At 42.6% G+C, this 11848-nt stretch overlaps 1 protein-coding gene across 2 annotated transcripts in view; it reads left to right on the top strand.

Annotated features, from left to right (window-relative positions):
• Positions 1–565: 565 nt before the first annotated feature.
• HM13 (histocompatibility minor 13) overlaps positions 566–11848 on the top strand; it is a 35419-nt gene continuing 24136 nt past the window's right edge. The window contains exons 1-3 of one of the 2 annotated variants that reach the window (XM_031954137.1): positions 566–1318; positions 6656–6754; positions 10080–10162. In XM_031954137.1, the coding sequence (XP_031809997.1) occupies positions 971–1318; positions 6656–6754; positions 10080–10162 (530 nt within the window). In that variant the 5' untranslated portion in view covers positions 566–970. The remainder of the gene's footprint in view (positions 1319–6655; positions 6755–10079; positions 10163–11848) is intronic. The other variant, XM_031954138.1, reaches the window with a different exon arrangement.

Below are 11848 nucleotides of genomic sequence, written 5' to 3'. Positions count from 1 at the left end.
AGGCATGGGTTCTGTCAATAAAAAGTTATAATTATAAAAAAAAAAAAGAAATTTGAAAAAAAAAAAAAAGAAAGAAAATCCCAAATAGGTCATGTAGAGTTGAATATGGATGTGTATATCTTTTTTTTATACATAGTTGTATGTGTCTTCCTTCTTATGAGTTCCTTGAGAACAGGATATGTTTCTGGGATTCTTTAAAATCCAAATCACTGAGCACACCATCTGGCATATAGGAGATGTTTAATAAATGCTTGATGACTTGACTTGTTACTCTGGACAGACAGCTCACAGGCTCATTCCCACTCCTTAGGGAATGAAGATGAAGGATTAAGGGATTTAGAGATAGTAAGGTTTTAAAAAGTTCGTGTCGTTTCCTTATTTTACAGATGAGGAAACCAAGGAAGGAGCTTCCCCAAAATCAATTGCACGAGAATAATAACTCATATATACACAGAGCACTTTAGAATTTGCAAAGAACTTCACATAATCGCTTTTTTCACAATAATGCTATCAGCTGGATACTAGTGCTGTTAACTTCTCCATTTTACAGATGAAGAAACTGAACCTCGGAGGCCGAACAGCAAATATGAGGGGAAAGACCCCAAATCCATTACAGCGTATTGGTAGTAAAGGAGAAGAGACTGAAGTCAATCCAAGCTCCTTGACTGCAGACAAGTTCTCTTTCTACCACGCACGCCATGTTACAATGTGGAGGGGATGCGACAGAGATTTGAAGGTCACAACGACCGGACTTGGGAAGTGCTAGGACATGAGACTGGACTCTAGGCTGGGAGTGGCGTTGGGGCAGCGTCGCGCAAAACTACCTCCCTCCCCCCACCTCACACTCCACCCCCACCCCTGGGCTTCGGCGTCCGATTCTTGGACCAGATCCGGTTGCTTAGCAACGCTCTCCTCCCACCCTTTCCCCATCTCCCGGTTGCGAGCTTGTTGCTAGGGGGCGGGGTGACGCATGCGCGGCACGCAGCGGGAGGCCCAACGCGTCACATCCTGTTTCTTTAGGGGAACGTGGCCTTCCCCTCCTCCCCCCTCCCCTCCCCTGCAGCGCCGGCGGCGGAGCTGGAGCCGCAGCAGCAGCAGCCCAGGATCCGCAGCCTCAACCATGGAGCCGGCCCTCAGCGAAGCCCTCAATGGCAGCGGCCCCGCCGAGCCCCCCGCGGCCCCCAGCCCGGCCAACGGCACGGCGCGGCCGCCCTCCACCCCCGAGGGCATCGCCCTGGCCTACGGCAGCCTCCTGCTCATGGCGCTGCTGCCCATCTTCTTCGGGGCCCTGCGCTCGGTGCGCTGCGCCCGCAGCAAGGTAAGTCCGGGCCCGCCCCTCCCCCTCCGGAGCGGCCTGCGCGGGCCCGGCGCGCCTCGCCCTCCTCGCGTCCTAGCCCCGGCTCCCGCCCCGGACCCCCTCCGCCCCGGGCGCGGGCTCAGCCCCGGCGCCCGAGCCACACCCCGTTAGCGCTGGGCCCCCCGCCCGCGCACAAACCCTGCCTCGGCCCGCCAAAGCGCGGGCACCGCCGCCCGTCCGCCCCTTCTGGGCGCGACACCGACTCGGGCGCCCCGCAAGGCTTTGCTTGGCCGAGGAACCCCCGGGCGTCTCCTTCTGGCCCCGGGCTCTCTGAAGCAGGGAGGGTCTCTCATCCGTCGTGGGTACCCCCGCTGACCTTGGCTTCAGGCCTAAGTTACCTCCTCCCCCCAAGATGGACCCTAGAAGAATCAGCATCAGTCCTCCACGGGACAGAAGCAGGCCCAATCCCAGCGAACATTCCCTTCCCTCTGATTTTGAGAGCCTCCATACGCTAGGCCACCCTTCACTTCCCCCTAATAGCGCGTTATCTTTTACATGCCTGAGGATCCAGGGCATCCTTGCCTACTGCCTGATCTGCCTCCAGCTAGCCAGAGCTAGCCTGGCTTGTGACTGTCACAGCTTCTAGCATCCCGTCCAACTCTCTGGCACCTCCTTTTAAAGGCTGCAACTCTGTTCCTTCTTTCCACCTTCTCCAGGCATTCCATAGAGGAGACGAATTTTCTGCCTTTTCTGCCCCGCCTTTCAAGCCTCTCTGATCCGTGTCCTTGTCCTGATATGCCAGAGTCTGTCTTCCCTCCCTCCCATTAAATTTAGCCTACTTTCTTTCAAACTGATTCTGAACTCTCTGTTCTCCCTTCTACCTTTTTTCTTCAATCCTACTAACCCTGACCTTCTTCTTCTCATTCCCTGTAACCAAAGCACACATTTACTTTGGCATATGTTTCACTCCCATCTTCCTGGTCAGTCGGGGAAGGCAGAACTTTTCCCCTGCACTAAGTTGGCCTTTCACAGAAAAAGCAAAGTGGACTGTTTTCTATCCTGCCTGCCACTCTTCCACATTCTGAAAAGATGGGTGCCTGGGTCCCCAGAGGAGCAGCCAGTTTCAGAAACAGCTAGCATTTCCCTTTCTCTTATTTCCACTTCCTAAGACCCCACTCTGGTGTGCTGCCTGACAGTGCTTTAGGAGTGTTTTCTGCCCCAAAAAGAATAACGTTTGTTGCTGTATAAGTGAAGGGAAAGTAGTAGTGATTATGGAAGGGTCGTGTTAGCTTAAGAGGAAAAATTAAAAGAGGCATGGAGGTGACCTAGTTTTCTGTACTTCTCCAATATCTTTCATAATAATGACAATAGCTGCTAACATTCCTTTAGAATTTTATAATTTACAAAGCTCTTTTCCAACAGCCCAATGAGGCAGAGAGTCCAAGTATCATTATCACCTATTTTGCACATGAGGAAACAACATGATATGATTTTATCATAGTATAGTTATTAAGTGGATTTGAGCTCTAGTCTTGATACAGTATATTCTCAGCTATGGCATTCTGCAGGTTTCAGGCATCATTATGTGAGCCTTTAAGGTCTCCTATGTAGTTAAAGCATAGAACCACACACAAAAAAAAAAAGTACAGGAGGAAGTGTCATGGATATTGGGTTAACTGATCACTTTTTAATTGAAGTAATTTAATTGAAACTATACCCAAGGGACCTTTGAATATAGAATGTTAATGTTAGATTAAACCTTAAGAGATCTGCTTCAGCCTGCTTATTATACAGCTAGGGAAATAGAAGCCCAGAGTGACTTTCCTGAGGTCATATAGACAATCAGCAGAAGAAGCTAGACTCCTGATTGCCCATCTCGATTGCCCTGGCTCTATTCACTACACCAGACGTTCTAGCAGAGCCCAGATCCTCGGGGCTTTACAATGTGTTGCCAACTCCTGTTGCTTTTGTCTAAGTCTAATAACTGTATTTTGAGGTTGCATTTGAAAGCTAAATTTATTCTTGTTTGTGTCAAGGTTTCACTAATTATGTTTGCATTTCAGATGCCAACGTGTATGCATAAGTGTGCCTATTTAAGATCTCCAACTCGAATTGGTCCAGAAATCTAACTTATTTTCTGTGGCTTAAAGAAACTTCCAGATAATATCTAATATCTGAATTGCCATCCAGATTTTAAAATAGTTAGTGTGACATTATAAAACCTGACATAGGGAAACTGGAAATTTATAATGATTTTCTTTACAGAGAACAAAACACCCACAGGTTATCTCCATGCAGCACCAAGTTAAGAAGAGATTATATCATTTTAAAAAGTTATAGTATATAAGATCTTAGGAAACCTTTAAGTCCACCTTTAAGTCTACAACCTTCTCAATTAACAGAGGAATAAACTGAGGCTCTAAAAAATGAGGTGACACTGTATCAGGATTTTGTTCTAGGTTTTCTGTTTCCAGGATCAGCATACTTGCCATTATGTCATACTGTCTTTTTCAAATTACCTATGCCAGTTAATATTTGTTGAACTCCTTTTCTATAGCCAGATACTAGACTGTTCATACTATAAGCCCTATAATTTAATGAGCTTAAGGAAGTCACTTGTAATAACTCCATCCTCCAAGTAGAGAGAGCAACAGAGAGTATAAAGGTCTTGGCCCAAATTACATAATAAAACAACACCAAGGATAGACACTGGGCTTCCCAGTCTTTGCTACATGGATGAGGGAGAAAAGGAAACTCTTGTGATGCCCAAGTTTCTCTCTCCTCTGGAAGGGAATGGCATACTTAAAGCAATGAGTTCTGAGTTCTTGGGCTGGTTTTTACCCATCTTCAAACTTTTAAGCAATTTCAGATCATGAAACTGAAGTACCTGAGGGGAAAAGATGTATTCAGGGGGCGTACCCTTGCCCCTATTTTAAGCCCTATATCCTACTAGTCACAAAAAAGCAATTAAAGGCAGACTGGAAAATGTTCTTCCCAAGGAGACAAAAGACATGAGTTTTAATCCTAGCTTTACCAAAACTCATGATGCTTATTTTCTATGAGCATTACAAGTTACCTCTCTCCGTACTCTGGTTTCTCCATCTCTAAATTCAGGGAGAAGGTAGAGGCAAAGCAATGAACTAGATAATCTCAAAACTTCCTTCAGGTTCAGAATCTACTAATCCAGTGCCTTTCTACTGTAGTAGCCTCAACTATAGTATCCTTGGATCCAGAAAGCTTCTAAGGCCTGCTGTCTCCTTAGAATGCAAGGATTTAGAGCAGCCATATTTCTTTCCCTCCTTCAGAGCTGATCTGATGTATATGTCCTTCTTTTTCTGAGAGTGGAACGTCTTCTAGTAGCTAGAATGGATCTGATGGCCTAATTTGATTGCTTTATTAATGTGTCCCAAAGGTACTTGTTCACCAAAAAAAGGAAACTGTGAGTGAATTCCTGGCTTCATCTGTCAGCCAGTGGAGCAGATGAAAGCCTTTCCTGAGGCACAGGACATGTGGTTTGCTTGGACAACGATAAGGCAAGATGGGACAATTAGAAAGACACTGGACTTTGGCTCAGAAGTTCTGGGTGTGAATTCTGAACCAGCCCTTAAACTGCCTGTGTGATGTAACTTCTTTTTTAGCAGGCTTCAGCTTCTTCCTCATATGTGCAACAGTACAGATGTGCTATTCTGTTTACATGACATTTGACATTTTCTCTCTTATCTAGTTCTTTTGCATAGTCTGGCCCCTACAACTTGGGATGCTTTTTCTTCACATCTATCTTTTAGGATTACTAGTTCCCTTCAAGACTTAGTGCTAGAGTAGAAGTCTTGTACTAGAGGCCTTTCTTTGATTTCTCAGTATCTCCCTGAATCCCTGAAGCTAGTTTGTGTCTGTTTTATTTATCTTTTATATTTACTTATCTGTATACATATTCTCCTCTCCTATAATATATAGCTCCCTGGGCTAGAGATTTTGATTTTTGTCTTTGTATTCCCAGGTCCTATTAGATAATAGGTATTTAATAAATATTTATAAGGTTGGATCTGAGGCCCCTTCCAGTTCTAAATCTCAAGATCCTCTGAAGACTAATATCTCATTTCCATTCCATCTCAGAGCTAGAAGGAACTTTAGAAGTTATCCCATCCAATCCTGCCTGGAATATCAATCTTCTCTTTAGCATCCCCCCAGGCGATCATCCAGTAACAGACCCCCTCGTTTCTGCAAAATCTATTGTAGAATAGTTCTGATTGTTAAGACATTCTTCCTTATATTAAACTGAAGGATCCCAATTTTTCAGTCCCACCACGATTGGGCTCAGTTCTGGCCTCTGGAACCATATGAAATAAGCTCCTCCTCCTTTGGATTGCTCTTCAGATGCTTATACACATAGATTGTGTCTCCCCTAACTCTTCTTCAGGAAAACTATCTCTAGTTCCTCCGGTGGGTCCTTCGTTAGCCTCTCAATTTCCCTATTAGACTAGGGTGTCCGGGGGCAGTTAGGTGGTGCAGTGGATAGAGCACCAGCCCTGAAGTCAGGAGGATCTGAGTTCCAATCTGGTCTCAGACACTTAACACTTCCTATCTGTGTGACTCTGGGAAAGTCATTTAACCCCAATTGCCTCAGCAAAAAAAAAAAAAAAAAAAAGAATGAGGTGTCCATAGCTAATCATAATATTACAGGTATGACTTACACAGGACAGAGGATGTTAATACAGTGTGAGATGATTAGCCTTTTTAGTGACTTCTTCACATTTCTGGTTAATACTGAGTTGGTAATTCACTTAAAAAAAACACCTTCCCAGGACTTTTTTTTTCCCACATAAATTTCTGACCCAAGTTCCCTATGTTATACTTGGTATTGATGAGAAGAAACATCATATAGTGGAAAAGGAGCTAGGCCTGGTTTAAAATTATAGCTTTATCACTTGCAGCTCTGTGACTATATTGACTATGGGCAAATTATAGAAACATAGATTTAGAATTGGAAGGGATTTTTAAAGCTTATCTAGTCCGTCCCCCATTTTACAGAGAAGAAAAATGTTAAATATTTGGAAGTCATTGTAAGTAACAGAGTTAGGGTTTGAATCCAGACTTTCTGATTTACAATACAGCCCTTCTTTCTGCTATATACCAAGCTGCCCTTAACCGCTACAAGATTTAGTTTCTTTCTCTGCAAAATGGAAATAATAATCATTGTAATCTCTACCTCATAGGGTCATAGGAAATCACTTTGTAAGTCTTAATAAAGCTGTTTCTAGTTTCATATTCCTATTTATGATTATAAGGGACTTCTCATTAAAAGCAGCTTAAGGAAACATATGACTTCATGACAAGTCAGTAGTCTTCTTCTAATTGCAGAATGCTTCAGATATGCCAGAGACCATTACCAGTCGTGATGCTGCTCGATTTCCCATCATCGCTAGCTGCACACTCTTGGGCCTCTACCTCTTCTTTAAAGTGAGTTTTTTGCCTCTGATTTGGATATAATTATTTCTCCCTTCCTTGGTCCTAACTTAATACCCTCCCAGGAGTTTTGAGTTCAGATTTCCTTGGAACTAGCCCTTTTGTGGTGTGGTTTCCCCTTGGGAAATATGGAAGAAAAAGAACTACCAGTCACAAGGACTTAATAAGATAAAACCAGCCAAGGGCCATACAAAGGGTTACATGTGGATTTTGCCACAAGCTAAAACACTTACAGTTGGGAAAATATGAAAGGGGCCAGACATGTAAGTGTAAATGGAGGGCTAGAATGACTATATACATCAATACACACATATACATACTCCTATCTAAATGTGTGCATGTGTGAGAGAGGGAGATAAATTATGCCTTGGAAATTTCAATTCATCAGACATTCACTAATCCCTTTGTATAGGGTCTTATGTTTGGCACTGAGGCACATGAGAAACAAAGAATAGAACTTTCATGTAGCTTTCAGCCTTGAAGGGAGAGGTGGCAAAAGATAGAAGACATGACTGAAATAATGAAGAGAAGCTTATAAGAGGAACAAATAAAGTGTTCTGCAAAGGTGGAGGCAGAAGCGAGTCATTTTAACTGGAAAGCAAGAATGGAGGAGGTGACATTTGAACTGGGTTTTCAGGGGGATGGTTAAGATTTTATCAAGTAGAGATCTAGGGAGAGAGAAAGTGGGCATTCTGAGTACAAGCAGAGTCTGGAAGGAGGGAACATATAAGGCTATAGCTGTTCTTTGTAGCAGGAATGGTAGGAGTTGGGGAGCAAAACAGTGTGCAGAGATAACATATTGGAGTTAAGCAGACAAAGAAGGTCAGCCACGTTCTCAGAATGTGAGGTCAGAAATCCAGACTAGAGAGTCTGGGCAAGAGTCTGTTAGGAAGCTTCAGATCAGAAGTTCTTAGACTTTGGTTCTCTCTATAGATCTTAAATAGATTTTAGACAGTTGTGAATTTCAATGGGAGGAAAATTACATATTTATATCAGTTTAATCAGTTTCCTTAGTAACCTTATGTATTTCTGCATTTTAAAATCTTATAAGAAGGGGTTCATAAGCCCCACCAGATTGTAGTGGTCTTTGCCTCCTTTCCTTCCCCAAAAAAAAGTTAACCTCTGTTTTAGCAGAAAGAAGCTGAAAGCAACAGTATTCAGACAAAGGAGAAATAGGACAAAGAAAAGAATTGGGTACAGAGATTAGAAAATCTTCCTGGTTAAATTCATTTCCATAAACATTTATTAAATTCCTACTCTGTACAAGGGAGAGCTGGGAAACCTGGCTTTAATTCTAGATAGCAGCCTACAATAAGTGATGCCAGTAATATAGTTGATGTTAACACAAAATTCTTTATGTAAATCCTGAAAGGAATAGAAAGAATGCTGCAATTTTCATCTTTAGTTTTACAGAGGAGGTAAAGTAATTTACTCAAGATTATACAGCTAGGAAGTGGCAAAGCCAAGACTAAAAAAAACCTAGAGCTATTAACTCTTAATTTTTAGTACTTTTATTAGTACCCCAAGCTGCCTTCTCTGTATAATTAAAAGAAGACCCTTGGGAGTCTGTCGGGTCCATAGGGAAACAATGACTAGTTACAAGGCAACCATTAAGTCATATTGGGAGGCAGCACAAAGTAGGGGAAAGACCACTGATATTGGAGTCAGGTGACCTGGGTCAGAGTCGGTGCTCTGACATTAGCTGTGTAACCCTGAGTGGCTCATTCTCTCTCTCTGGTATGCAATTTCCCCACCTATGAAATGGAGGAAATAATATTTACTCTACCTACCTCATAACATAAAGCATTTGTTAAGCCTGAAAGCACATAGAATGGGAGCTATTACTATCTCATCCTTCAGACACTCCTGGGAGATAGGGAAAGCCAGTATTACCTTAAACGGAGAAAGGTTGAGAAGTTATTATATTGTAACCCTCCTTCCTTTCTCTGAGTATTGCCAATGTGAGTTCCCCCAAAGAGGAGAATGATGAGTCATTTGTGAATGGGAAACTAAACTGTAAGGTCATGCTTATTGAATTGGAGTTCCTGAAGGTCTCCAGGTGGACTCCATTGGTCCCACCCATTTATATTTCACCCTTCACTTAAGTGTACAGCTCTTAAAGGAATAAGGGGAAAATCCAAAACACAAGTAACTATGATACAAGGGAAAAGTTAAATGAAAAAAAAGAAGTCCAGGCAAATTACTCTGAGAAGAAATTTAAGGAGGAAATATTGCTACTGAGGAGGGGTAAGCTAAGAGATGCTGTTGGGAAAGACTTAATGAAGGAAGTAGCACCTATGTTGGGCTGTTAGGCCTTGAAGGAAGTGAGATACTTCAGCAAATGGAGATAGGGCTGTGGTTGGAGGATTGGGGATTGAGAAAAAAGGCTTAGTAGGTTTGAAGTACAGTAATGAGCTAAAGGATAGAAACAAAAGAGAAAAGGACAAGAACAGAGGACAGCAAATTGTCTAGTTTGGCTGGAACATAGCATGTTTGAAGGGGAAAAATAAAAGATAAAGGCAAAAAGGAGAGATTGAAGTTAGATTGTAGAGAACCTAATATGCCAGGACCCAGGTTGTCTTTTTAGTTATTGCCTATTTGGGCACATGTTCTGCCCCTCTGCTAAACTGTAACCTCCACAGAAGCAGTGCTGGTTCAGTTTTATTCTTTTGTACTTCCTACCCTTCAAGTTCAGTGCTTTGCATATATTAGGTGCTTAATAAGTGTGTATTGATGACGATCACAGTAACAAAGAAAAATAATACTGACATATTGTATAAATTCTGATCTGTGCTCTACAGAGGGGTGGTAGACCAGATATGTAGAATAAGGCAAATATTGGCAGACATAGTCAAGATATTGCTTTGTTTTACTTAATTATATTTCCTTTTTACAGGATGAGGGAAGAGTCATTGGAGGTGATGGTGATGTTTAAAAAAAAAAAGCACCAATAAGACATCTTTTTAAAGGGTATTGAATAAAGGTAGAAGTAGAGATCTTTAGCAACAAAGCCTGTCTTCCTACTGTGAATAAAATAGGGTGTATCCCACAGTTGATCCTGGATTGGGGCTTTTGGAGAGCCATGTTTTAGCCTCTCTCTTTCTCCAATTGAAGAAGCCACAGGGAGCCAGAACACACCTGAGATTGCCTAGAGCCCTTGGCCCATACCTATATCTCTTGCCACAGAACAGTAATGCCAGATCTGAAATGAAAGATGGGTGGTAAACATAGGGAACAAATCTTAATTTTAATGGTGGCCACAGGAAGAACATACTTTCAACCACCTGTGTGTGTGTATTTGCTTCTGTTTCTGTCTTAGATCTTCTCTCAAGAGTACATCAACCTCTTGCTCTCCATGTATTTCTTCGTGCTGGGGATCTTGGCTCTGTCTCACACAATCAGGTAATGGGGACCGGTCCTCTTCCACCCACGGGTAGCAGTTTTCTCCCAGGGGAGGATGAGGGATCCCACAAGTGCCTTCTCATTGTCTCTATCATCCACAGCAGCAGCTCATATTTGTACTAGTTACATTTCACAAAGCACTTCTATTATAGAAGTCTCATATGAAAGACAGTGAAAGCATCCCCCCTTTACAGATGAGGAAACTGAGACTCAGTAAAATAGAGTGACTGTGCAGGGCACCCAGCTGGTGTCACACCAAGGTATTTCCTGGAATGAAGTCTAGCACTCCCTGTGCTGCCTCTTAGGAGCAAATGTATATGGAGCACCTACTCTGTACAGAGCCCTGGGCTTTGTTCTGAAGATGATAGAGCCTTCACAGAAGGCAGAGACCTGGATAATCACCCAATCATAAAATGTAGAGCTAAAAGGGGCTTCAAAGAGCACCGAGCCCAGCTTTTCTCCAGGTGTGCTCAGGAGACCCCTGATCTTGAGAACTTGTCAGGGGATCTATGATGTCAAAACTATTTTCATAGTTATACTAACACATTTCATTTTTTAGAGTCTTGAGACCCTGTGGGCAGTCTGTAAAGAACAGTCAGTCTGAGCTAGAGCAAAATCTCTTTTACACATAGATACAGGGATTGGAGTGGTGGGTCTGTGCTCCTCCCATGTGCCACACACCAAGGTTAATAGTCTTGAACCCAGGAGACAGACTGAGGAAGAATGAATCTATGGTAGAATCATTGGATTGGACAGGGATTCTGTAAATTCTATGAGAGAAGAGACCATGAGGGAAAAAGTCTTGGAATTCATTTAATGAAATTAAAAACAAAATTTAGTACAGGAAATATTGATAGATACAACCCACATAAACAAAAGCACTTTTCAGGATCCTCAATAATTTTATAAACGAGTCCTGAGGCCAAAAAGTTTGAAAACAGTTGTTTTAATCTGATCTAATCTAACTTTACAGAAAAGGATAATTGAGGTCCACCTAACCATTGAGGCCTATCTGCCAAGAGTTAAAAGTAAAGCAAGGATCAAAATCCATACTTCCTGATTCCTAGCTCAGTCCTTTTTACTCTTTGTTCCCTTGTAACACTCTCCTCAAAGTGCTCTATGAATAGCAACAACCCTTTAAACTATCTATAGTGTGCCTGTGACAGTTTGCACTCATTTTACCAAAACTTCATCTCTGTTACAACTCAGGAAGCTAGGCAGCCTCAAGCAAAAGCAGCCTGAAGATCCTATCATACTTTTGGTTTCTGCACGTCATATTGGTGTCTGGACCCTTCCCACCCATTAGGGGTTTCCTCCCAGCATTTCCTTCCTTACCAAAAAAGCACCAGATCTTAATTTTAAACTATTTGGGCTCATTTACTCTGCTTCCACATTTAACCTTCCATGTGGTTCAGGGAAGAAGGGGAGCCCTGGAATTAACAGCAATGGAAAGGACACTGGATTGTGAAATTCTGAGGCACTGGGTTTAAATCCTGGGTCTGTGATACAGGACAAGGTGCTTCTCCTTTCTGAGCCTCGGGTTCCTCTGCTATAAAAGAGACGGTTGAATTTAAGGAGTTCTAAGTGCCATACTAGTTCTCAGTTCTCCAATAATCACTGACCCAGATTTGAATTCTGGTTTTGCTAGCTATCAACTGGGGGGAAAGGCCTAGAAGCCAGTCAAGC

The sequence above is a fragment of the Sarcophilus harrisii genome, chromosome 2, assembly GCF_902635505.1.
Source record: "Sarcophilus harrisii chromosome 2, mSarHar1.11, whole genome shotgun sequence".
NCBI classification, from domain to species: Eukaryota; Metazoa; Chordata; class Mammalia; order Dasyuromorphia; family Dasyuridae; genus Sarcophilus; species Sarcophilus harrisii.
This window is presented reverse-complemented; position numbering and strand designations above follow the sequence as displayed.